The 26,946-nt window shown below is 39.7% G+C and overlaps 9 protein-coding genes across 10 annotated transcripts in view; 4 read left to right on the plus strand and 5 right to left on the minus strand.

Moving 5' to 3' along the window:
* Positions 1 to 1,473: 1,473 nt before the first annotated feature.
* Positions 1,474 to 26,946, minus strand: part of LOC107667919 (histone H3) — a 25,982-nt gene continuing 509 nt past the window's right edge. Inside the window, exon 2 of the mRNA XM_016459658.1 lies at positions 1,474 to 1,925. Within this exon, the coding sequence (XP_016315144.1) occupies positions 1,596 to 1,925 (330 nt within the window). The 3' untranslated portion in view covers positions 1,474 to 1,595. The remainder of the gene's footprint in view (positions 1,926 to 26,946) is intronic.
* LOC107667922 (histone H2A-like) lies at positions 2,428 to 2,868 on the minus strand. The gene has a single exon (XM_016459661.1). The coding sequence runs from the start codon at positions 2,848 to 2,850 to the stop codon at positions 2,464 to 2,466; it is 387 nt and encodes a 128-aa protein (XP_016315147.1). The 5' UTR covers positions 2,851 to 2,868; the 3' UTR covers positions 2,428 to 2,463.
* On the minus strand, positions 4,169 to 5,230 carry LOC107667918 (histone H1-like). The gene is made up of 2 exons (XM_016459656.1): positions 4,786 to 5,230; positions 4,169 to 4,732 (listed from the first exon to the last, which is right to left on the minus strand). The coding sequence occupies exons 1-2, from the start codon at positions 4,882 to 4,884 to the stop codon at positions 4,229 to 4,231; spliced, it is 603 nt and encodes a 200-aa protein (XP_016315142.1). The 5' UTR covers positions 4,885 to 5,230; the 3' UTR covers positions 4,169 to 4,228.
* Positions 7,906 to 8,322, plus strand: LOC107667921 (histone H2A-like). Its single transcript, XM_016459660.1, has one exon. The coding sequence runs from the start codon at positions 7,926 to 7,928 to the stop codon at positions 8,310 to 8,312; it is 387 nt and encodes a 128-aa protein (XP_016315146.1). The 5' UTR covers positions 7,906 to 7,925; the 3' UTR covers positions 8,313 to 8,322.
* LOC107667920 (histone H3) lies at positions 8,770 to 9,317 on the plus strand. Its single transcript, XM_016459659.1, has one exon. It carries the CDS (start codon positions 8,814 to 8,816, stop codon positions 9,222 to 9,224), a length of 411 nt encoding a protein of 136 aa, XP_016315145.1. The 5' UTR covers positions 8,770 to 8,813; the 3' UTR covers positions 9,225 to 9,317.
* Positions 12,580 to 12,974, plus strand: LOC107667917 (histone H4-like). The gene is made up of 2 exons (XM_016459655.1): positions 12,580 to 12,881; positions 12,968 to 12,974. Exons 1-2 carry the CDS (start codon positions 12,631 to 12,633, stop codon positions 12,972 to 12,974), a joined length of 258 nt encoding a protein of 85 aa, XP_016315141.1. The 5' UTR covers positions 12,580 to 12,630.
* Positions 13,234 to 13,665, plus strand: LOC107667924 (histone H2B-like). The gene has a single exon (XM_016459663.1). It carries the CDS (start codon positions 13,253 to 13,255, stop codon positions 13,625 to 13,627), a length of 375 nt encoding a protein of 124 aa, XP_016315149.1. The 5' UTR covers positions 13,234 to 13,252; the 3' UTR covers positions 13,628 to 13,665.
* On the minus strand, positions 23,919 to 24,358 carry LOC107667923 (histone H2B-like). Its single transcript, XM_016459662.1, has one exon. The coding sequence runs from the start codon at positions 24,336 to 24,338 to the stop codon at positions 23,964 to 23,966; it is 375 nt and encodes a 124-aa protein (XP_016315148.1). The 5' UTR covers positions 24,339 to 24,358; the 3' UTR covers positions 23,919 to 23,963.
* The window catches only part of LOC107667925 (histone H4), a 4,901-nt gene continuing 3,816 nt past the window's right edge, over positions 25,862 to 26,946 (minus strand). Inside the window, exon 2 of one of the 2 annotated variants that reach the window (XM_016459664.1) lies at positions 25,862 to 26,250. In XM_016459664.1, coding sequence (XP_016315150.1) covers positions 25,929 to 26,240 — 312 coding nt within the window. In that variant the 5' untranslated portion in view covers positions 26,241 to 26,250 and the 3' untranslated portion in view covers positions 25,862 to 25,928. The remainder of the gene's footprint in view (positions 26,251 to 26,946) is intronic. The other variant, XM_016459665.1, reaches the window with a different exon arrangement.

Raw genomic sequence — 26,946 nt, forward strand, 5'->3', positions numbered from 1 at the left:
AGCAAAGAGACTTCTACAGAACCTTGCTCGAACAACAAGAAAGAAGTTTCAAACTTGTGTAGAAATCATAGTTGATTCTTCAAACAGGAGGATTGATGACCTGTCAAAGCAAGTCTATGATTTTAAGGTGAGTCTAGAAATGACTCAAAAAGAACCGGATGACCTTAAAATCTCATGTAAGACATGGTCTTCGAATTGTAATAAAACCGGGACAGATCTGGACACACTCCCCAAAAGTTTGATCACAATTTCAGACAAAACAGAATATCTGGAAGGAGAGAATTACTTCCAGCAATGAAGGCATATATGAAGTACGACAAGCTTATTGTTCATCCAGCTGTCCGAAATCCACCAAAACAAAGCAAATGGTTTTGAAACATGGTTAAAGGAAAATTATAGAGAAATGTTTAAATTATTTAAATATAACTCGGTGCATTGTGTTAGAAAGCACAGGTTGGGAAGTGGATTGATTATCTTTGTTTATTCATGAAGATTATGAATTTAACATTAGGGATGATATTAGTGGAACATGTATTTGTTGAGGTCTCAGTTGGCCCCGGAGGAAGAAATGTTATTGTTGGTGTTATTTACCGAGCACCTGATTCCAGTATTCAAGAGTTTAATGATACTTAGGCCAACTTACTGATTTGATAAGCAATGAGCACAAATAATGTTATACTTTAGTGGATTTTAACATAAATCTCTTAAAAAATTAATCTGATACTCCTACTGCAGATGTTCTTAATATTCTTTATTCTAGTTATTTTCCTCTTATTCACAAACCTACAAGAGTTAAAGAAATTCAGCAGCATTAATTGATCAACATTTTAAATTCACGTTCACTTGTATTTAACTCGTCAGTTTGCAATACTTGATAAAAGTTAGCGGTATTAAATTATGGAATGGTTTATCCCATTTAGCAAGAAAAACATTTTCCTCTTTAACATCTTATAAAAGATACACGGTCATTTAAATGCTGCCTTGTAATAATGTATTTTGTCTTTTTCTTTGTTTTGATGTATTTTATGTACCATATAGATTGTTTTTGGAGTATATTTCATTTCTAGGTTTTATGACATGCAATTTATTTTTAGTTATTTATATTTATGTATTTGTTATTGTAAATTAGCTCGTTTTTTTTTATTTCGTGAGTGGTTTCTGTTTGTTTTCTACATGGTTTAGGAGGGGACTCTAAATGAGCCGCTTTGGCTTTAATTTCATCATCATTGTCTACCAAAGTAAACTGAGAGCTACAGGTACAATTTATAATAATGAACTTAATATTTATGTATTTGCACTTGGATGTATTACATACACATGCATATAAGTATTATTTTATTATTTTATTTACATAGGAGCTAATGTCATTACACAACAGTTAGTAACGAAGTTACACATCTGTTATGTGTGTGTTCTTTGTAGTAATGGGAAACAAACTGTTCAGACGCAATAAAAAGACCTAGACAGAATTCCTTCAAAGGCTATGTTAGTTTTTGATTTATATTCAGCATTACAGTAGAAACTCTCATTCAGTGTGATCGTGGTGGCTCTTAAAAGAGCCTTTGGGGTGTAACGCGGCTGCTGCAGCGGCGGGGTTAAGCGCGCTCTCCGCGGATGCGGCGGGCCAGCTGGATGTCTTTGGGCATGATGGTGACTCTCTTGGCGTGGATGGCGCACAGGTTGGTGTCCTCAAACAGACCGACCAAATAAGCCTCGCTGGCCTCCTGCAGGGCCATGACAGCGGAGCTCTGGAAGCGCAGGTCCGTCTTGAAATCCTGAGCGATTTCTCGCACCAGACGCTGGAAAGGCAGTTTGCGGATCAGCAGCTCGGTGGACTTCTGATAGCGGCGGATCTCTCGGAGAGCCACGGTCCCGGGCCTGTAACGGTGGGGCTTCTTGACGCCGCCGGTGGCTGGGGCGCTCTTCCCGGCGGTGCGTGCGTAGAAAATGCTCCTGTATGTTACGCGCCTGCTTTTAAAGCATCATACGGCCACAGCTTATGGCGTCATAAAGGTGTAGAGGCTTGTGATTGGCTGATGTGTGACGTCTGCGCATGACTGCTAGCCAATGACTGCGCACCTCCTATTTTCAAATAGAGCCGTTTGTTTCCCGCTCAAAATGCTTTGTTGTGTTTATTATTTTATGCATCAAACACATACACTAATACACTCTTCACAAGTTTTCGACTAACATTGTTTTATATAATTCTTCTGAAATATCCATTTATCCTTTGGTTTATATGTATTCCTTGGGCTTAAATAGTCTCCAGCAGTTGATAGTATTTGCAGTTACTCACACTTAATTGTACATTATACTCATTTGGTTGATAACTTTCTTGCTTTAGTGTATACTAAGTGTCTATATTAATTTATGTCACTAAGGTAACTAAAACAGCGCTCTCTGTCAGATAAAATGGGCGGCTCTTAAAAGAGCCTTTGGTTTCAGAAACAGACTAGAATCTGTTTATTTGGCTTTGGCGGGTTTCTCGCTCTTCTTGGGCAGCAGCACGGCCTGGATGTTGGGCAGCACGCCGCCCTGAGCGATGGTCACTCGGCCCAGGAGTTTGTTCAGCTCCTCATCATTGCGCACCGCCAGCTGCAGGTGACGGGGAATGATGCGGGTCTTCTTGTTGTCTCTGGCGGCGTTTCCAGCCAACTCCAGGATCTCGGCGGTGAGATACTCGAGCACAGCCGCCAGATAAACGGGAGCTCCGGCACCGACGCGCTGTGCGTAGTTACCTTTGCGGAGAAGCCTGTGAACACGACCGACGGGGAACTGCAGTCCTGCTCTAGAGGAGCGACTCTTGGCCTTTGCTCTCGCCTTGCCACCGGTTTTGCCTCTTCCACTCATTGCTGAATGTATAAATGTCTACGCGTATAAACCAGAAATAATAAACCCATGAGCCCCGCTCTACTGTTTTTAAAAGAGCGTGCGAGTCGCCCATTGGTTTAGAGCCTGTAAGATTTCAAACCAATCACTGAACTTCCCTCCAACACCCACCGCCGAAGCCACGCCCCCACAGCTGGCGGTCTGATTGTGCTGTATTAAGAAACAACGAAATTGTGACGGTGTGCTAAAGTAGTTCAAAATAATTGCCAAGGCAAAAGGCATTTAATCTAATGTTTTTACCCTAATTAAATTAAGATCAATGATCCATTAAAGCTGTTACAATATATGTGAATAACTGGTTTTTCTAAATACACAGTCAACATGTAAAACATTGAGTCGAGGTAAACTCAGATACACTTCTATTTTATCTTTTTGTCACCTTTTTATTTGCACCGTATACTTCTGATTGTAGGCATACTCCGTCATCTTGCTGTCTACAAAAGTTTTCTGATGACACTGAACTTGTGGCTCTAATCAAACAAAATAATGATTTGACCAATAGAAGAGAGCTTCAGCTTGTTGTTATATGGTGTGATTATTTTTTTTTATTTTTTTTTTTTAATGTGGAGAAGACTAAGGAGTTGATCATTGATTTCCGAAGACATAAGGAAGCAGTAATAGCGTGACAATCTATGGTCAGAAGATAGAAATAGTTCAGTCTTATAAATACATTGGCATCCATTTGGACGGTAAATTAAACTGGAGAAAGTACAGTGAGGTCGTCTTTAAGAAACCAGAGTCAGGATTATTATTTTTGAGGAGGTTAAATAACTTTGGTATTAAAGCTTCTTATGTCTTCTGTTCTATGCAGTGCTCTGCTGGGGAGCTAATATCACTGTGGATGATAAGAAGAGGATTAATAAAATGATCAGAAAGGCCGGATCAATTATTGCTTTTACTCCAGATTCTCTTGAGGTTTTTGTGGAAAAGAGAACAAGGGCAAAACTGAAACTGATGTTGTACTATGAGGGACCACTAGATGGTATGTTTAGTACTTCAGAGTTCATTTAGTGGGAGATTAGTAAAGCCTGTGTTCTACAGCAGTTTCCCAACCTTTTTTTAGTCGCGGCACCCTTTGGAAATTTCTACAGAACCATGTGTATATTAAATAATTGTGTTGTTGTGTTATTGCTCTTATTTATTGTGTTGCCTGCAGTTTACAACGCTGGTGAACGAGTTGTTGATGGAGTGTGATGTCGTCTGTTGTTTTATTTGTTGTGTTGTTTGTAAAGTACAATTAGTTGTTTCTTAACCTAACCTTACTTCCACAAAGTGAATTGCTCTTTCTTCAGAGTTAGTGGGTGGCTCTGAAAAGAGCCGTTGGGGAATAAAAGTGTTTTTACTTCTTCTTGGGAGCTGCTCTTTTAGGCTTGGCAGCTTTAGGCTTTGCCGCCTTGGGTTTGGCAGTCTTGGCCTTTTTGGGGCTCTTGGCTGCTTTCTTAGGCGCTGCGGGCTTCTTCGCCTTCTTGGGGCTCTTCGTCGTCTTCTTAGCGGCTGCAGCGGGTTTCTTGGCCTTCTTGGGCGATTTCTTAGCGGCGGGCTTCTTTGCCGCTGCGCTCTTGGGCTTCTTGGCAGCAGCGGGTTTCTTGGCCGCGGGCTTCTTCGCTTTAGGAGCCGCCTTCTTCTTGGTCTCAGTTTGCTTCTTGCTGAGCTTGAAGGAGCCGGAGGCGCCGGTCCCTTTGACCTGCAGCAGGGTGCCTTTAGTCACCAGGCTCTTGATGGCGAGCTTGATGCGGGAGTTCTTCTTCTCCACGTCGTAGCCGCTGGCAGCGAGAGCTTTCTTCAGGGCTGCGAGAGACACGCCGCTCCTCTCCTTGGACGCAGACACGGCTTTAACGATCAGATCACCAACACGCCGCTCCTCTCCTTGGACGTAGACACGGCTTTAACGATCAGATCACCGACAGCTGGACCTGCTTTCTTAGCTTTAGCTGCAGACTTCTTCTTGGGTGCTTTGGCCGGCGGCGCGGCAGCAGCTGGGGCGGTTTCTGCCATCTCTCTTTCTGTGTGTAAATCTACAGTAAACCAGACGTTCTCTAGGTTAAGCAATGAGCAGAAGTCGAGCGGCGCTGCGCTCTTATTTAACACATGAGAACCTTACAGACTCAACCCGCCCGCTCTGTGTCTGCGCGCCTCAACGAGCCGCTCGCGCTTGTGTTTTCTTCTCCTACATTTAAGAGCAAAACTCGAGTGCTAAAATAGTTTGGCGCAGTAGAAACAAAGTGAGCACCAAGCAGAGGTTCTTGGCTTTCTGTGGAGACTAAAACACGCGGCGAGGAAATGTTTGTTTTGCCCCGGTCAGATCAAACTCAAGGCGAGCATCAGCCACCGAACAAAGCCGCGTGTGCATTTAATGCCTCGTTTAAGTGGAAAAGTTGATAAAACATTAAACTCGTCCTCTGTGTGTTTCAGAAACAGTTTGAAAGTTAATTTAATGCAATGAGCATCAGTGAAGGGCGTGTGCAGTGTTTCATACAGATGTTGTTTTGGGCAGCTTGAAGCACAAACATCCGGACACTTCGAGTCTGTCTGTGACTCATGTCTGGTCAGGAGATGATCTGTCATAGTACTATTAGTAATAGTAATAATAATAACTCAGGTCGGAGAGTTATGAATAAGTTTAGATGAATTAATAGAAATTAGCCACCACTTTGCCAAAATAATATATAATATAAAATGAACAGTGAAAGTAAAGCTTCTGGAAACAAACGTTCATCAAAGATCCTGATGATCTGATTTCTTTCTTTCTTTCTTTCTTTCTTTCTTTCTGTCTTTTATATTAATTGAATCTTCATTCATTCATTTATAATATAATTTAGAATACTCATTAACCATTTATATACTAATTTTATTGATTCATTAATTGATTAGTCATTTATATTTCTCTCTCTCTATATATATATATATTTTTTTTTTTTCAGAGGTAAATCAATAACAATTACATTTTTAACAATATTTCAAGTGTAATTTCTGAGATTTGTTGTATTTTGAATCCTTTTTTTTTGTAAAAGGCGAAAAGTAGATCATACTGATTTAAAAGTTAAGGATTAGTTGGTTTGAATATGCATTGAACCAAACACTATCATAACACCTTAGTTGATGATTCATATATAGTTGATTATTGATTATTAGTTGATATTCACACAGTGAGAACACCCCATGTTTCGGTAGCGACCACATCACATTACTGAATTTAAACTTGCATACTAAAACACTAATAAAACATACAAAAAATGTCATAACTGTACTATAATTTTGTTTATTTCTCCCAAACATGAGGATAACGTGTTCCCTTTTGTCACTACAATGATGGCATGTTTCGGTAGTGACAATTTCAGGTGACTCTGAACCCATCTCAAAGATGCTAATCAGCACATGGTTAGCTAGCACAGTTCTGAACAGTTGTACACACATAAACATTAAATCATATGGAATGACTCCCAAAAAAGTGTGCTTAATTGCAGCAAAAAGTTGTTCGGTAGTTACGTTCCTTACAGTTACACACAGATTTGTCATACTTTTGAACACATTTACCTTGAAATGATGGGTGCTATCTACCTGTAGCTATGAGAGAGACACATAAATATGTCCTGATCATAAATGTAGGACTGTTGTTAATTTCAGTCTTCAGTTTCAGTTTCGGTAGTGACATGGAAATGCAGGACACGTGTTTTTACATAAAGTTTCATAATTTACAAAGAAAATGTAAAATAAATATATATATATTTTTTTTTACTTGACTTTTTAAAAGAATAAAAAAATAAATAAAAAATATTTCAATATAATTTTCCTAAATTGAAATCGGGACAACCACCTCCCAATTGAAAGTACCCAATAAATTATGATTTTATGTATATATATATATATATATATTAAGCTTACTAATATTTTAAATAGCCGTTTGGAATAATAACACTTGTTGGATTTGTGCTGGTCAGACGAAGTTATACACAACTGAGATTATTCAGTAAACTCTGCACCTTTTTATCATCACTTCATCTCCTGCTTCTGCTCTTCTCTGGCTTTGCTTAGTCAACTTCTCAGCTGATCGAAGACTCTTAATACAGTTTTGGGTACCAGACAAGACTTGTTGTTAACAGGTTTTAGGTATTAGATTAGTCTGCTGACTAGTTCTGTTACCAGACACAACAGATATTTTCTGACAGGATCTGGATCTTAATTATCTAACAACCTTCAGATCCTCAGGATCTTTTGAGGAGCGTTTGTTTCCAACAGCTTTACTTTCACTGTTCCTCAGCGGAGGAATGATATTCACAAGCCTCCAGAACATCTCACATCTTCTGAGGAGCCTTTATTTCTTCAGCTCTCAATCACTGCATTATATGTTTGGAGCATTTCAATCTCATCTTACTAAGAAGTATTGAACTAAAAAAAAACTTCCTGTTGAAAGGGTATGCCAGTGTGGGAAAAAATAAAAAATAATCACGCCATATAACAACAAGCTGAAGCTCTCTTCTATTGTCCAAATCATTATTTTGTTTGATTAGAGCCACAAGTTCAGTGTCATCAGAAAACTTTTGTAGACAGCAAGATGACGGAGTATGCCTACAATCAGAAGTATACGGTGCAAATAAAAAGGTGACAAAAAGATAAAATAGAAGTGTATCTGAGTTTACCTTGACTCAATGTTTTACATGTTGACTGTGTATTTAGAAAAGCCAGTTATTCACATATCTTTACATCAACAGCTTTAATAGATCATATATCTTAATTTAATTAGGATAAAAACATTAGTTTAAATGCTTTTTACCTTGACAATTATTTTGAACTACTTTAGCACACCGTCACAATTTCTTCATTGTTTTCTGTCGCGTTGTTACGTAATGCAGCACAATCAGACCGCCAGCTGTGGGGGCGTGGCTTCGGAGGTCAGTGTTGGAGGGAAGATCAGTGATTGGTTTGAAATCTTACAGACTCTAAACCAATGGGCGACTCGCACGCTCTTTTAAATACAGTAGAGTGTGGCTCTTTGGTTTATTTGTGTTTTATAAACGTTGACGTTTATACATCCAGCAATGAGTGGAAGAGGCAAAACTGGTGGCAAGGCGAGAGCAAAGGCCAAGACTCGCTCCTCTAGAGCAGGACTGCAGTTCCCCGTCGGTCGTGTTCACAGGCTTCTCCGCAAAGGTAACTACGCAGAGCGCGTCGGTGCCGGAGCTCCCGTCTATCTGGCGGCTGTGCTCGAGTATCTCACCGCCGAGATCCTGGAGTTGGCTGGAAACGCCGCCAGAGACAACAAGAAGACCCGCATCATTCCCCGTCATCTGCAGCTGGCGGTGCGCAATGATGAGGAGCTGAACAAACTCCTGGGCCGAGTGACCATCGCTCAGGGCGGCGTGCTGCCCAACATCCAGGCCGTGCTGCTGCCCAAGAAGAGCGAGAAACCCGCCAAAGCCAAGTAAAAAGATTCTAGTGTCTTTCTGAAACCAAAGGCTCTTTTAAGAGCCACACATTTTATCTGATAGAGAGCGCTCTTCTTTTAGTTTGTTACACTCTTGATGACAACGTAAATGTGCATATGAAAATTATATCCAAATTAGTAATTGTTCATACAATGAACAGATGGAGAGTATGTAAAACGATTAATAAATTATTTAGTGAAGATTATATAAAGCAATATTAGTAAACAACTTGTAAAATGTGTATTGGTGTAGAGTGTTTGTTAGATGCATAAAGTAATAAACAAAGCATTTTGAGCGGGAAACAAACGGCTCCATTTTAAAACAGTAGGTGCGCAGTCACTGGCTAGCAGTCGAACGCATACCTCACATATCAGCCAATCACAAGCCTCTGCACCTTCATGACGCCATAAGCTGTGGCCGTATGATGCTTTAAAAGCAGGCGCGTAACATACAGCAGCATTTTCTACTCACTCAAGACGGAGGAAGAAGTAGATCTCAGCGATGGCAAGAACCAAGCAGACCGCTCGTAAGTCCACCGGTGGCAAAGCCCCGAGGAAGCAGCTCGCTACTAAAGCCGCCCGAAAGAGCGCCCCAGCTACCGGCGGCGTCAAGAAGCCCCACCGTTACAGGCCCGGGACCGTGGCTCTCCGAGAGATCCGCCGCTATCAGAAGTCCACCGAGCTGCTGATCCGCAAACTGCCTTTCCAGCGTCTGGTGCGAGAAATCGCTCAGGATTTCAAGACGGACCTGCGCTTCCAGAGCTCCGCTGTCATGGCCCTGCAGGAGGCCAGCGAGGCTTATTTGGTCGGTCTGTTTGAGGACACCAACCTGTGCGCCATCCACGCCAAGAGAGTCACCATCATGCCCAAAGACATCCAGCTGGCCCGCCGCATCCGCGGAGAGCGCGCTTAACCCCGCCGCTGCAGCAGCCGCGTTACACCCCAAAGGCTCTTTTAAGAGCCACCACGATCACACTGAATGAGAGTTTCTACTGTAATGCTGAATATAACACACATAGATGTCATAAATGTGTCTTGTGATTGTTTTATGTGCAAGTAGAGGTAATTTCGTTATAATAGGTGTTTATTTTATGGTGGAGTTGACAAGTACTGATTTATTGTTTGATATAATCTGTAGCTCTCGGTTTACTTTGGTGCGTGTTTCTGCAGCTCTATAGACAATTATGATATGAAAGTCAAAGCGGTATGTTTTTTTGTTTTGTTTTTAAAGTTTCTGTTATTTATTTATTTTGCACAAAGGGCTTAACACAACAAAAAAGTAAAATCCATATACTGTGCAGGAAGAAAATCCAAAGGGCTTATTTAGAGTCTCCAACTGAACGATGTAGAGAAAAAAAAAGGAGCTAAATTACAATAATAAATATAAATTACTACAAATTAATTACAACATATGTCAAAAAACTAGAAATGATATACTCCAAAAACAATCTATATGGTAAATGCATAAGAAAACAAAGAAAAATACACTATTACAAGGCAACATTAAAGTGATCGTTTATACATTATTTTTTATAACATGTTAAAGAGGAACATTTTTTTTGCTAACCATTACATAATTTAATACCCCTAACTCTTATCAAGTAATTGACAAGTATTGACTCTACAAGTGAGAACTTTAAAAAGACGAAAACCTGAAAATTGACGAGTTAACAGTGAACCTGTGAATTTACTTTGAATTCATTCTGAACTGCTCTGGAATGTTACCCTCACCTGAATATCTCTTATAAATAAATACACATATTTGAAAAATAGTCATATCATAAAAAGTAATAAAATAAAATAAGTTTATGAAATAAAGAAGCAGATGAAGTACATATGTTTGATCGGGCTGCAATCCTAACAAAACGCTTCTGAAGAATAACGATTTTTTTTTTAGGAAAAGTACTCGCCCAAACTATATTACAATATGAAAGATACGAATAAACTATAGTAAAGTGCAAGAAGACACTCTGTAGTAACAAGATGCCTAGCCCTCCTTATTAAACCTGCAGATTTATGTATTTTTCTGCTCACGTAATCAGCTTGTTCCCTCCAACTCAAAGTCCAACTCAACGGTTGTGTCATCAGCAAACATTACTGGAGTAAAGATATTTGAAACTTTCGACAAGTCATTTATATAAATAAGAAATAGCAATGGTCCAAGTATGGACCCCTGAGGAACCCCACAGTGTAGACTTGCTTTGCTGGAGTAGCAACCCTTAAAACAAACAAACCCTCTTCTATTAAAAATGCAATTCTTCAACCATTTATATGTAAAATTGTAAGAACCATATTTGTGCAACTTTTCCAATAAAATGTAACGAATAACTGTATCAAAAGCTTTTGACAGGTCTAAAAAAATACTGCAAGTAAATTCTTGATTTTCAAGTGCAAGGGTAAATTTGTCAATCAGGTGGAGTGCCACAAGGATCTGTCCTAGGTCCTCTGCTATTTTCGATATACATGTTGCCCCTTGGTAATATTATTAGAAAATACGGGTACAAATAAACTTGACTTGAAACTTGAATCAGGTGAAGCAATGTTTTTTTTTGTTTTGTTTTTTCTCTGTATCCATATTTATGTTTGTAAAGAATATAATTTGTGTCTAAGTGAAAAATTATCCGTTTATATAATATTTTTTCCTAAAAGTTTTGAGAAACATGGCACAGTAGAAATAAGTCTATAGTTGTTAAAACATTGCAGATCTTCTGCTTTAAACTGAGGAATAACTTTAGCTATTTTTAAATCCTCTGGTACAATGCCTGTTTTCAAAGAAAGAGAAAAACGTGAACAAGTGGATGCAATATTGAACATTTCACCTGCTTGACAAAGAAATACAGAAATATCATCATGGCCAGCTGAAAATAATTTTAATTCATCAATAATCTCACTTATTTCCTGAATTTCAGGTGGCTTAAAAAGTAGAAATAATAGGAAAGTTTCCTGATATATAATCCAGGGGTACACCAACACAAGTAGTGATATTATTAGCTAGTTTCTGTTTGAAGAATCAACTATGATATACACAAGTTTTGAAACTTCTTTCTTGTTGTTCGAGCAAGGTTCTGTAGAAGTCTCTTTGCTGTTTGTTAGAATATATCACGCTCTCCACCAGAATATTTCTGTGAGTTTGCCTGTGCGTTCCCTCCTCTCTTTAGTCCTCCTCTCTCTGTATCTCACTGTATGCACGCATGCGTATATACGTATATCTCTTCTTGGGTTCAAATGGTGAGATGATGGTGGGGCCTCCTCAGACTCAAGTTAATGAGTTCGGTCTGGGTGAAGGTATCATTCCGCCAGATGTATATGTATTTGTATTTGTTTTCCCCTTACATTCTTATATGATGTAGTGTATAATTATTATAGGATAAACCACTACACCACAGCTTACAATGTATCTATATAATCTACTGATGTAATAATAAACTTTGAAGAAGTTTGTGGACGGAGTCCATGTTCATGACTCTTCCCATGGATCCATGCATTCACGAGTGGTGGGAACTGAGAATACTTTGGGCTGACGAGAAATAACGGGGTCAGTTAATTAATGTCAGCACTGTTCCAGCAGTTCACAGACTTGCGGCGCAGTAACATATTCCTCTGCTGCTGGTTATAGCCTTAGGTTGGCATGGTTTGGGCAACACGGCCTGTTTGGCCCAAAGATCTCCTGAAGCCAAAACCTCCACAAAGTACAATTAAAGTCTGCAATTTTGCAATTTAAAGTAGATTAGACTCTTCTTAACACAATCTTCAAATATTTTATTTTTTTCTTTTACTTCAGGCAGGATTCTTCTGATTATTGTTTGATTGAAAACCGTACACACTGGCCCAAAGATCTCCTGAAGCCAAAACCTCCACAAAGTACAATTAAAATACGCAAATTTTCTATTTAAAATAGATTAGACTCTTTTTAACACAATCTTCAAAGAAAACATTTACTTCAGGCAGGATTCTTCAGATTATTGTTTGATTGAAAGCCTTTCACAAGTTCAGAAAAACACTGCAGCAGCATCTCAGCCGGCGGGGTTTGATCTGTGCTTAATACATGTAAACATGAAGCAGATGATCTTATAAATAAATCTTCTTTGTCTAGTGAATCATGGAAAACATGGATTTTAATATGAAACACAGGACAGACACTGTTAGATCAGGTTTGGATTAAACCTCATTGTGTCCTGCTCTAACTAGCGGGGGAGGGGTGCGCCATGTGACGCGCGCTGGTTTCACTTAGGTCCTGTAAGCAACTGTAAACTGCCTCCCTGGAGCGCTTGTCTTTTATTCGGTTTCGACGCTAGACTGAAGCAAGAAGTATTTTCAGCATGTCTGGAAGAGGCAAAGGCGGTAAAGGACTCGGGAAAGGAGGCGCTAAGCGGCACCGTAAAGTGCTGCGGGATAACATCCAGGGAATCACCAAACCCGCTATTCGTCGTCTGGCGCGCCGCGGCGGCGTCAAGCGTATCTCCGGTCTGATCTACGAGGAGACCCGCGGTGTGCTGAAGGTGTTCCTGGAGAACGTGATCCGCGACGCCGTCACCTACACCGAGCACGCCACTTTCTCCAAATGTTATCAGTGGGTTTATGGTGTTTTTTTTTATAAATTACACTTTTGATATTGATCCTGTGTGATATTTGAGACGCATTTATTTTCTTAAACAGAATGTAACTAACAAAAAGAGCGGGAATTGAAAAAGGAAACGTGGGCTGATTTTCAAACACTGAGCGGTGGGCGGGGCTATCATTTCACCGCCTGTGATTGGCCCTCGTTCCGCTCGTGATTCTTCGAGTTGTCCAATCACACACGGGTTTATGGGTTTAGTCTGTGAAAACACGCAATCAGAAGCGTCCACATCTCTGTGAACATTAGCATAGATTAGTGAATAAATGCCTCTGTCTCGCTTGTTCTAATTATCGTATCGTGAGGTTTGATCTCGCAGCAGCGTCATGCCTGAACCAGCGAAGTCCGCGCCTAAGAAGGGCTCCAAGAAGACCGTCACTAAGACCGCAGCGAAGGGAGGAAAGAAGCGCAGAAAGAGCAGGAAGGAGAGCTACGCCATCTACGTCTACAAAGTGCTGAAGCAGGTTCATCCTGACACCGGGATCTCTTCGAAGGCGATGGGCATCATGAACTCTTTCGTCAACGACATCTTCGAGCGCATCGCCGGTGAAGCGTCTCGTCTCGCTCACTACAACAAGCGCTCCACCATCACTTCCCGAGAGATCCAGACCGCCGTGCGTCTGCTGCTGCCCGGGGAGCTGGCCAAGCACGCCGTGTCTGAGGGCACCAAGGCCGTCACCAAGTACACCAGCTCCAAGTAGAGCTCCATTGCAGCGCACACACACACAAAGGCTCTTTTAAGAGCCACACATCTTCTCACTGAAAGAGCTTAAAAAGTGATGTTAGGTATCGTTCTTGCTCTGTAAAGGCTTTCTTTTAGTGATTTGTTTATGGACATAATGCAGGCTTGTTTTAATTAATGAAATTGCTTAACTTATTTACTATGGTTAGACGCTCAGGTTTGATGGTAAACTTGAGTTTGTTTTTACTTGATATAGAGTAGTAATAGAACTGCGTTACTATTTCTTCGCCAAGGATAACACAGCTGCATTAACTTCTGTTGTGGTCTTTTATTTTGGAAAGTCATTCTGATGGTGATTGTTTTGTTAGCATGTTTAGTACATATAAAACCAATGCACACAAATAAGATAACATCGTGTGTGTGGGTTAAATGCAGAGCACAAATTCACAAATGAGTATGGGTCATCATACTTGGCCACACGTCACTTCACTTTCAGTTTTTTTGCTTTGCCCTGAAATACAACCACAATCTTCGGACGGAAGATGCTTGTTTTATCGCTTGTTTCCTTCTGAAGGCACAACAATAATTAGTTTTCTCTTATTCCATGGATTTTACTCGTTTCCCTGCAGTTCTGTGCCACAATGCGCGCGCAGCTGCAAGTGACGTAACTGTGACGTCTACTCCACATTAGTCTATACGGAGACTTAAAGGAATCTAACGAATCAGGAATCTGCGTCAGATGCCGTCGTGCTGAAAGTTCAAACGAACACTGAAGCGTTTGAGCAAATTCACAGCTTCGTTTGGTCAGTGCGTAGATTTAAGCACGTTTGATCCAGCTGCTTTATTACATTACACTCGGCAGATGTCAGCTGAAATAGTTTCTCGGCTTGTAGCTTGAGCTCCTGCTGCTTGAGATTACAGTACAACATAAACTAGTCAAACTGCTCATTTTTGACAGCGTTTATAAGTTATTGTGATTGTTAATGTATTTTGGTAGGAAATAGGGTTACGGTAATAAATGATTGTAATAAAAAATATTACATATAAAAAATATAAATATTAAAACTACAAAAAGGTAACACAATAAACATGTACAGTTGTAAAGTAGTGTGAGAGCACAAACTTCAACAGTCTATTTTAATATCTCCAATCCTATTCTGACACTCCATTATGAGTGTTTATTAATGTTTTGTGATAGTCGTTCATGAGCAGTAAATTGGCGTTTACCCAAGATCTAACTGTGATAATGTTGTACGGTCAACAATCATAAAAGGCAATAACTTAATTTGCGTAATAAACACAACTGTTGATCGTCAGCCAGAAGCATGAGGCACGACTGAACCAGAGCCTGAACGAGACATTAAACGCAAAAATGAAGGCGTGTCATTTTACTATAATGAAAACATGGTTGCCATTTGTGTTTGTGAATAGTGTAATACTGTACGCTTTTTTTTTCTAAAAAGATGTAAGATTCGGAAGTAATGGCTTTTTGGCTCAACAAAAACAGTTTGCATCAACTTTTTTTGAGTTGCAACTCATTAAATTATGTTAAACCAACAAACTACACTGTTAGAGGAACTTCATTTGTAGCATCAACACAAATTTCAACAAAGTTGATTACACATTCAAAAATAAAAATGAAGTTGTTCCAACTACACTACCAGTCAAAAGTTTGAACACACCTTCTCCTTCAGTGTTTTTTCTTTATTTGTATTACTTTCAACATTGTACATTAATAGAAACCTCAGATTACAGCCCACATAAACGCTTCTCGGACATATTTCAACATCCACTGTTCAGAGGAGAAATCATGGTCGGATCACAGCAAAGAAAGAACCCATCAGAGGCGTACTTGGGCCGAGAAACACAAGGAGCGGATCAGGGGAAAACTGTCCTAGGGTCTGATGAGTGCAAATGTGAGACTTTTGGTTCTGACCGCCTTGTGTTTGTTAGAAGGACGGTTCCACTGGACGAGGTGTGACGGGGCTTTGCTGGTGTATGACTAGTGTATTGTATTAACCAGTATGACTACCGCAGCATTTTGAAGCGACACGCCATCCCATCTGGTTTGCTCTTAGTGGGGCCATCATTTGTTTCCAACAGGACAAGGACCCCAAACACACCTCTAGGTTATATAAGAGCTGTGTGTCCTCCACAATCACCCGATCTACATCCAGCGGAGATGGTTTGGGATTCAAGATTGTGGGAAACCATTCCAGCTGATGTCCTCGCGAGGCTGAGCAAAGCGGTCAAAGCAAAAGGTGGAGACGAATTGAAAATATAAAACGTATTCTGCTTTATTTGACATGTTTTTGTTGGCTACATAATTCCGTATTTGTTCCGTCACAATTTCAGTGTCTTCAGTAGTATTATACAATGTTGAAAACAATAAAAATAATAATACAATTATATTTATATTATATATATTGTATATATTATATTATATTATAATTCACTCATACATGGAGTGGTTGCCCTGGATCCAATTTAATCATGTTTTTTAACACATACTGAAGTCTTCAGAAGTCTGAGTAAATCAGGTGAAGGGAAAATGACTGGCTGTGTTCAAAATGACATACTAACATACTGCCTACTGCTCAGTACACAGTGTATACTGCCTACTACTTTTAAAGAATAATGTGTGAAACCGTATACAATAAGCAAAACATGTTTCAGAGTAGTCTGCTACAGTGTGACATGACAAACACTGAAGCTGTCATAAATGTGCTAACCATTATTTTTACAAAGGCTTGTTAATAAGGGTTCATACTAGCAAACGATACTATATTACCCAATTGAACTAATTTAATAATTAATGAACAGAACTGAATCAAACACTGAGCTGTCGTTAACTGATCAATGATATTTTCTTTTTGGTAGTTACACCAAGTGGAAAAAGTGATATATTCTAGTTACGCTAAGTGCAAATAATGATAAATTTAGTTTACACTAAAATAGCAGTGTTTTCTACTAAGTGTAAATAGTAGTTAGGTGGGAAATATTTATACTTCAGTACTGTAGTGCATTATAAAACTGTATGTAATACCATATTGAGTGTAAATTATCACATTTACTAATGTTATTAAATGGCTGCCGTCTAATTGGGACAATACGCAATAACACTATATTATTAATGAGGCATTTTATTTCCACTTTTCAAATATTTCCTTTATTTTTATTTCAAATAAATGAATGGAACTCGGGTCGATCGCGTCGATCACTTGCCGTTTTACTCGCTTCGCCACTGATTCTGCAGATAAACAGACATCTTTTGCAGTTATGTTATTTATATGTTATATTACTGCAACATTATTATTATTTAATATCTTTGTCTCTATAGCGCTTAATATAATACAGATTGTTTCAAAGGTGACGTCATTTGACTTGATCGGAAACGTGCCGTAGAGATTAAGGTGCAATTTATGTCCTACTAACGATATTGTTTTTAGATACAGAGCAATAGTTTTGTAGTTTACAGTAACATGTATACGAGTACATATAAAAGTGTTACATTTATAAATTACCATCCGCCTCCGGTTCTCTCACGCATCTGAAGATGAAACTTACCAGATGCCAGACTGGTATCGTACAGAAACATCAGTGATGAGACAGCGTTTTCTTTTCTCAATTAACTCTATTAAATCATCAATGCCATCCCTTTCAACCCATGATAAATTCTCTGGGTAAAAATCCACATCAGGGTTAATGTCTTGAGTCTCGAACATATCGGACCATACAATGTCGAGGCACGACAGGACTCTCTAAATGTAGCTGGAATTGAGATTTTTCACTGGGATTATATGAAGGTAACTGGTACATCATCAGTCCTGATATGGTTTGAGAAGATGTTTAATTTACAGTTTTAGAGATAATGTCATCAGAATTGAAATGAATCATGAACAATTGTGTGTGTTCAGCTTTTTTGTGTTTCTACATGAATTCGCCACAGCCACACGTGTTTTATTCATGTAAAAACACAGTTACTTTATCCCTGACATGAGTCTGACCCTCAGTCACCTCTCAGATACCAAATACAGGCATTGCCTGTAAAGGCCCCGATATACTTCAAACAAAGTTCTTTATCGTTCTTCGTTTGAGGGCAAAAAGAAGTTGGAAAAGACTAAGCGACGGTATACGGTTTTTGAACATTCCGACACCCCGGCGCTGCTGGAGGCGGGGTTACAAACATGAGTCACGCCGCGCGCGTGTACCCCGAAACACAACAACAATGGCGGCTGTGAGAGAAGAACAGTTCCCTAAACATCTGGCAGTAGCATTGATCTATTCAAGAACAAGAACAAGCGACGTAGATGGTATGTCTACTTAACGAAAACAAAGAATGATGGCGAGTTTGCCATTTTAATTCAGCAAATGCGGAGCACAGATGAGGAAGTGCATTTTTCATACTTCAGAATGTGTGCCGCGCGGTTTGACGATCTCTTGAAAAGGGTATCTGTTATGTTCTCACACAAGTGTTGTTTGATAATGCATTGAGTTAGTGTTCAGTGATGCATCGAGTTTGATTGTGCTGAAAGCATTCTGTCATGCCTGACCAATGTATGTGTTCGTTTGCTGGGGTCTGAAACAGAGAGGTTAAGTAAAAAGATACATAAGTTGATGTTACTCGCTGTGCCATATGTGAAACATGCAAAAACGCACAGGACACAGATCTCCACGACGGAGAGACTGGCCCTGACACTCCGAGTACTACCTTGTGGGGCCACGCAACAAAGTGTGGCAGAAACATTCAAGATTTGACCGTGCACAGCCCGCAAGATAGTCTGGCCTCCATGGAATGAGAAACGAACCGGTAAACAAAAAAACAAAACAAAAAAAAACGCAAGTCAAAGGTGGCAGAGTTCAAGAACACACCCACCGACTGCGTAATCGCCACGGACCAATGGTAGCTCAAAGGTGTTTAGGAGGCAAAACAAGCTCCCCGCAAAAAGTTCGCTTTGGTGAGCTGTTTCGAACTGCCAAAACAAACTTCGTTTCGGCCTGATTTTGTTCGAAATTACGTCATTTCAGTTTGTTCTTCGATTTCGTTTGAAGTATATCGGGGCTTTAACATAAATACCACAATAGATACTCTAGTTTCAAGAGAACTATGATAACGTATTCATCATTTACTAGAAGAGGAGGGGATTGGAAATCCACCCATTCAATAGTGTTTCCAACAGTATTATTGTCACATTTTGCCTGGGTTTCTGTTTCCTAAGACTCTGATTTAAAGGTTTACGTATAGAATCATGCTGACTGTAACCATCTTTAGGAAACTTGAGAGTTTGCAGTTAAAAACTCATTTTCAATCATCAGACTATTATTAATATAGACATGTACACTCAAACACAGAAACAACAACAACAACACAGGACATATGTATGATAATATAGTTTACTCATTTAGCCCGGCTTTCAGAAAACAAATATGTATTTGTTTTGTAATAATTAATCTGAATGTATTTTATAGAAAAACCGTTTGAACTTTGTTCTTATGTATTTTATTTGGTGGTTCTCATGATGTAAGTATGATACATGTAAAGACATACAGGACACTTGCATGTCCCACAATTAAACGATAAATATGATTTTATAAGACAGAGAAATGTGTAAATTGTCTTACGGCTCTGCTGACAGTCAGCTGTTGTTCACTATTCAGAGAAGGCAGCGCAATCCTTTTATATGCCCGGAAATGTGTGAAATTTCAAACCCCTTTCATGTCATAAACCGGTTTCTGTCATAGCTCTCTGAGGGATTGGCATGGTAATGTACATGACAATGTTAATGTATTTGGTCTTGGCGCAATAGATCTGCTACGTTGCTGCGGCAGAGCAAGTACCGAGACTTGCTACTGCAAATACATCCACAACATGCTGCTGTGAGCATGTAAGAAATACTGCTGCTGCAAATATAACATACATGAAATAACCCTCCACAAAGCAGGAGACACGGAACACAAAACAATACAAGCCAATATATGCATGCCGCTGAATATAAGGATAAACTGCTGCATCAGTGGGCATGCATGCATCCGGCTTACACTAATTAGACGCACACTATGCGTAATGTTTAATTAACAAAATGGATATACGTTGCAATCCGATAGATACAACCCCAGCACCCACCTGAGCAAATATCATAATTTAGTCATTTGATAACTGCTGTTACTATCTCCACTTCATCAGTCGCAGAGGCAGCATAACAGCTTGTTAATTCATGCTTGTGCAATGATGAGATGGACAAAGTTAGCCGTTGCATGTCATTTACTCTCTGGTGTAGATAAGTTATCAGGATTACAGTGCACAAAAACCTGGGTGGACTGAACTTGAATGAACAAATAAAGCAGAATATAAACTTTCTTTCTCCGTTTTCTGAATTACACCGCACACGAGCACATTTCTCATAAGTACACTACCCATAATGCATTTCACTCGAAACTGCAACAACCATAGCGATAACTCTTAATTCCCTTCTCCCGCAACACTTTCATTGATTTGACTGCGATAAGCACGGGCTTCTGACGCTGCATGCAGCTGAAATCAACCACACACTCATCACAATGAAAAGATCGACCTTAGAAATAACGAACGTGAACACTGGGATAATCGCCGATGTATATGGTGAAGCCCCTCTGAAATGCATACACAAGAATGCTTATTTCATTTAACCTGTTTCATGTCCGTTACTATCGGCGTGTCCTCAGAGCGATTACATATGCTCTAAACTGCGTTTTGCTCCAGCTGTATAAACACAGATGCTAAATGCTGCTGCTAATATGCTTAATATTCGCTCCTGCATACAATGCAAACTGCTAACATGACACTTAGCTAAACTTGTTTATGGTTGCTCATTTTTGAATTCAATTAGGCAGACCACACAATATACAGCCATTTGGATTAGAAGAGCATTCACTTATCTTAGGTGTTGATTTCACTGTTCTGAAGCAAGCTGCACTGCTACGGCAAGCACTAGTCATATATTTGAATGTTGAGCAGCGATCTCATTGGCTACCGATACAGGAGAGAACCAATCAGCTGTGCCATGTGATAATGGTGTCATTAGGTCAGATTGAGTTAGACCTATCGGACTGCGCCATCTAGAGTTTCATGCCAGAACTCTGTATTTCTGTTTTTTTTCTGGAAACTAATGTCCTCTCTCACCACAAATGATGCATTCATTTCACACGCAATATAAATTAATGTGGGAAATATAAACACTGTGCAATACAATATTCTGCTAGAGTATTTTTAATAAGATTATATTAGAAAATAGACATCACTGGCTTCAGTAAATGAGAATTAACAGATATTTTAAGACATTTTCAAATACTTTTATCATAACAGCACAGAGACATTTGCAAATTATATATGCAATATATCAGAATTGCTGATAATCAACAAATTTATGCACACAAGTATTTTGCAGAGGTCTTCACCCCTTTAATCTGCAGATTCATATTTCCATTTGTATGTGCAATTATTTGCAGTTCAACATTTTTTTGATCAGAAAGTTAATGATAAAACCTTTTATTACACAATATTTCCAATTTCAAATTAAACCATTTCAAACCGGAGGAAGATTTTACATGAGAATGAAAGTAAAGACACACCACTGCATGTGTGCTGATTCAGTCTTGGTCTGGGAACCAGAACTGGGTTCATAAAAACAAGTGCAGCAGATTAATTTCTGCCCCATGGATATGAATATCTTTTATGAATGAATATCTTTCTTCTGTCACAAAATACATTCACACCAGTCAGACAGGCCTGATCTATACACCTCATCAGCATTTATGAACAATAAACGGAGTAATTATGAGTGTGGCGCCGCTCACGCTGGACTCTTTTAAAAGCAGGTACTTCTGTACTTTTACTCAAGTAAAAATCTGTCTTTACATCTTTCACTTGTACTGGAGTAATATTTGACCAGCAGTATTTGTACTTTAACTCTAGTAATGGAGTTGTGTACTGTGTCCACCTCTGCTTGAAACTGATGTGACTCCATTTCATGCACAGGATTATAATAATAATTCGGTGTTCTCTCCCCAGCTGTCTGAGAAGAAACGAGTGTCTGGCTCCAAAGCCATTGCTTTATTGAAAACGATTCAGCAATCTTTACAGGGTCAACAAATCATGCGTTTATTTGTATTTATTGAGTACTCATTAATAAAAGTAATCAAATATTTGATTGTCTTTTTTGCGGTTTTGAGTAACTCATTTTGTAGGTTAAGCATGGACATCTCTAAGGAACTAACTGAAAATCTCATCAGCAATGTGATCTAAGCATCTAAGCTGCGCACTTCTTGCACCGCGGCCGCGCAGAAGAATTAATGTGCCGCGCACACATACATGAGTTGGGAAAGCCATTTGCGAAAGCGAATGAATGGCAATCCTCAGGCAAACCGCTATAGAGTTGATGTCGCTATAGAGTTGATGTCACTATAGAGTTGATGTCGCTATAGAGTTGATGTTGCTATACAGTTGATGTCGCTATAGAGATGATGTCGCTATAGAGTTGATATCGCTATAGAGTTGATATCACTATAGAGTTGATATCGCTATAGAGTTGATATCGCTATAGAGATGATGTCGCTATACAGTTGATGTCGCTATAGAGATGATGTCGCTATAGAGTTAATGTCGCTATAGAGTTGATGTCGCTATAGAGTTGATGTTGCTATAGCGTTGATGTCGCTATAGAGTTTATGTTGCTATAGCGTTGATGTCGCTATAGAGTTTATGTTTTTTGGAACCTGTGATACTTTTTTCTTTGATTCTTTGATTAATAAAATCTTAAAAAGAACAGCATTATAGCAATATAAGTTGTTACTATCACTTTTTATCCATTTAACACATTTCCATTTTGAATAAACACTGTTCTTTTAAACGTTTTATTTATCAAAGAATCCTGAAAAAATATCACAGGTCCCCAAAAAATATGAAGCAGCACAACAGTTCCAACACTGATAATAATCAGAAATGTTTCTTGAGCAGCAAATCAGCATATTAGAATGATTTCTGAAGATCATGTGACACTGAAGACTGGAGTAATGATGCTGAAAATACAGCTGCGCATCACAGAAATAAATTACAGTTTAACAGAGATTCATATAGAAAACTTTTATTTTAAATTGCAATAATATTTGACTATTATTTTGTGATATAATATTCAATATTTTTATCAAATAGATACAGACTTGATAAGCATAAGAAACTCCTTTAATAAACATTATTGATCCCAAACTTTTGAATGGCAGTGTATTATACTGTAAAAAAAAAAGTTCTCAGGTAACCTAAATGTACATCATTTAATCACGGGTCGAATTAAATACAAATAGCACATTAAAGTTAAAAGTTACACACTTGTTTTGTGTGCGCGCTGTGTAGGTCTGGTATAAAGAATGTTTTTGCTCAGGTGTCCAACAAACTAGTGATGTGTCGTTCGCGAACCAGCCGTCTCTAAGAGCCGATTCTTTGTAGCGAATCCCGTCGGGGAGAGCCGAATCTTCAGCTGGAGCCTTCTATTTTAGGACAATTTAGCAATTGCAAATGGTTTGTGTGATAGGAAGCAATTTTTTTTGTGTTTTCATTAATGCCTTATTTTTATGCATTTTTTCGCTACAAAAAAAAAATAAAAATACACATGCGGCTAATCACATGGGAGGATAGACTAGGATCATACCATTATGTGAAAGGAATGGGGACACGCTCTGAAGACAGCGAGTGCAGTGGTACAGGCCAGATACACAGCGACAGAGAGACGGGAGCCGGATTTAAACGCAAGCGCGTTGGTTAAAGTAACGGTAGGAAGACACTGCATTGTTACAACATCTGTCCCTCAGAGTCTTCTCAAAAACAGGATAAATAATCAGTGGAGAAATCGCATCAGCACATCCAAGCTGAGGCATCTGATATTTCTGAATGCCAAACTGCACTGAAGACTAGTGTTATTAGTTTTATTAAAATGTTAAATAGTATCAGTGCATTTAATTTTTTTAGAAGAAAAAATGCATAAAAATACAGCTTTTATGAAAAAAACTGAAAAAAAAAAAAAAAAACCCTTCACAATTAATGAATTGGGCTAAAATAGAAGGCTCCGAGTAATAAATAATCAGCCATTTGGGAGCCGTAAGAACTAGCTCTTCTGAGAGCCGAATCTTTGAAAAAAAGAGCCGAACTTTCCATCACGAAAACAAACGCCGTTATGAAACTAAGAGACTACTAGAACATTGCTGTATTTTAAGAAAAACTAAGACTGGTTGGAAGTTACAAACGCTCTTCACAATTAAAGTGTCTTTCAGTGAGAAGATGGGTGGCTCTTAAAAGAGCCTTTGTGTGTGTGCGCTGCAGCGGAGCTCTACTTGGAGCTGGTGTACTTGGTGACGGCCTTGGTGCCCTCAGACACGGCGTGCTTGGCCAGCTCCCCGGGCAGCAGCAGACGCACGGCGGTCTGGATCTCTCGGGAAGTGATGGTGGAGCGCTTGTTGTAGTGAGCGAGACGAGACGCTTCACCGGCGATGCGCTCGAAGATGTCGTTGACGAAAGAGTTCATGATGCCCATCGCCTTCGAAGAGATCCCGGTGTCAGGATGAACCTGCTTCAGCACTTTGTAGACGTAGATGGCGTAGCTCTCCTTCCTGCTCTTCCTGCGCTTCTTTCCTCCCTTCGCTGCGGTCTTAGTGACGGCCTTCTTGGAACCCTTCTTAGGCGCGGACTTTGCTGGTTCAGGCATGATGCTGTTGCGAAATCAAACCTCACAAGACGATAATTAGAACGAGCGAGACAGAGGCATTTATTCACTAATCTATGCTAATTATCACAGAGATGTGGACGCTTCTGATTGCGTGTTTTCACAGACTAAACCCATAAACCCGTGTGTGATTGGACAACTCGAAGTATCACGAGCGGAACGAGGGCCAATCACAGGCGGTGAAATGATAGCCCCGCCCACCGCTCAGTGTTTGAAAATCAGCCCACGTTTCCTTTGTTTCAATTCCCGCTCTTTTTGTTTTGTTATATTCTATACAAAACAAATCCGTCTTAAATATCACAGCATAAATATCAAACAGTGTAATTTGTATATATATATAAATTGGAGATAATTTGGAGAAAGGAGAGCAATACCGATTAGACACTTTCTTTATTCTCTTCTGTTGTTCTGCCAATTTAATTTATAATTTATAAACCACTTTAATCCAAAGGAAGGCTAAACAAGCAAAAGAAAATGACAGGAGACGTAGATCGCGTAGCTCTCCTTCCTGCTTTTTCTGCGCTTCTTTCCTCCCTTCGCTGCGGTCTTAGTGACGGCCTTCTTGGAACCCTTCTTAGGCGCGGACTTTGCTGGTTCAGGCATGATGCTGTTGCGAAATCAAACCTCACAAGACGATAATTAGAACGAGCGAGACAGAGGCATTTATTCACTAATCTATGCTAATTATCACAGAGATGTGGACGCTTCTGATTGCGTGTTTTCACAGACTAAACCCATAAACCCGTGTGTGATTGGACAACTCGAAGTATCACGAGCGGAACGAGGGCCAATCACAGGCGGTGAAATGATAGCCCCGCCCACCGCTCCGTGTTTGAAGACATCAGCCCGCGTTTCCTTTGTTTCAATTCCCGCTCTTTTTGTTCGTTTTATTCTATACAAGAAATGCGTCTCAAATATCACACAGGATCAATATAAAACAGTGTAATCTATAAAATCCCTAATAAACCAACTGAGAGAATCTGGAGAAAGGAAAACAACGATTAGACCGTTTTTATTGTCCTCATTTGTCCTGCCAATTTCCCTTATTTTCTAACTAAAGCGTCATTGCCATCTGATTGTATTTTCTCTTTATTTTATTAAATTAATTCAAAGGAAAGGCTAAACAAGCAAATGAGAATGACATGTAAGAAAAAAAAGACATATGCTCTCATTATGCACGCCTCCGACAGCAAAATGTAACATTATAGGAGCTCCAATTTTGAGAATTAAAATCAGAATCAGGAGAAAGATCTTTATTGCCGGGTGTTTACACCTTTATACAGTCTATGGTTTACACACACGAAGAATGCGTTTTAGTGACAGAAGCTTTCACAGCACACAGAAAACCAGAGACAGACAATAAACACAGAATAACTAGTTTTACATTAATGTACTCACATTCTCGTGAAATACTCACCAGCATTTAACTTTCCTTTTTCAAACGGATTCATTCATGAGTGTTTTAGAGTTCATTTTCACAAACATAAAACAAACAAAACTTCAACTTTGTCTCTTTATGTGAGCGCGTGGGTGGCTCTTAAAAGAGCCGTTGGGTTCGTGGTTTAAAGGCGTTTATCCTCCGAAGCCGTACAAGGTGCGTCCCTGTCGCTTCAGCGCGTACACCACGTCCATGGCGGTGACGGTCTTTCTCTTGGCGTGCTCGGTGTAGGTGACGGCGTCGCGGATCACGTTCTCCAGGAACACCTTCAGCACACCGCGGGTCTCCTCGTAGATCAGACCGGAGATGCGCTTGACGCCGCCGCGGCGCGCCAGACGACGAATGGCGGGTTTGGTGATTCCCTGGATGTTATCCCGCAGCACTTTACGGTGCCGCTTAGCGCCTCCTTTCCCGAGTCCTTTACCGCCTTTGCCTCTCCCAGACATGCTGAAAATACTTCTCGCTTCAGTCTAGCAACGAAACCGAATAAAAGACAAGAGCTCCAGGGAGGCCGTTTACAGTTGCTTACAGGACCTAAGTGAAACCAGCGCGCGTCACATGGCGCACCCCTCCCCCGCTAGTTAGAGCAGGACAAAATGAGGTTTAATCCAAACCTGATCTAACAGTGTCTGTCCTGTGTTTCATATTAAAATCCATGTTTTAGTTTTAAAACATTAGTTTGACAAATATTTATAAGATCATATCTGCATAATATTTACAGACAAGATGATTGGCAGATGCCTTTAACCAAACTGACTTGCATATCAGCAGAGCTGCAGGAACACACCAAATAAATAGAGCTACAGATGTCTTATCACACATTAAATCAGTGGTCCTACTATAGTTGGCTGTAATATATACACATGCGTATTAGATGTATTATTAGATGTATGGTAATTTTAGTTTAGTATTTACCTACAGAAGTGTGTCATTGCACATCCACTTTATTTGGGGGAAGTCGTGGTCTAATGGTTAGAGTCGGACTCGTAACGCAAAGGTTTTGGGTTCGAGTCTCGTACCGGCAGGGATTGTAGGTGGGGGGAGTGAATGTACAGCGCTCTCTTCCACCTTCAATACCACGACTGAGGTGCCCTTGAGCAAGGCACCGAACCCCCAACTGCTCCCCGGGCACCGCAGCAAAAAAATGGCTGC

The sequence above is a fragment of the Sinocyclocheilus anshuiensis genome, unplaced genomic scaffold (assembly GCF_001515605.1).
Source record: "Sinocyclocheilus anshuiensis isolate Anshui unplaced genomic scaffold, SAMN03320099.WGS_v1.1 scaffold3108, whole genome shotgun sequence".
In the NCBI taxonomy this organism is placed as follows: Eukaryota; Metazoa; Chordata; class Actinopteri; order Cypriniformes; family Cyprinidae; genus Sinocyclocheilus; species Sinocyclocheilus anshuiensis.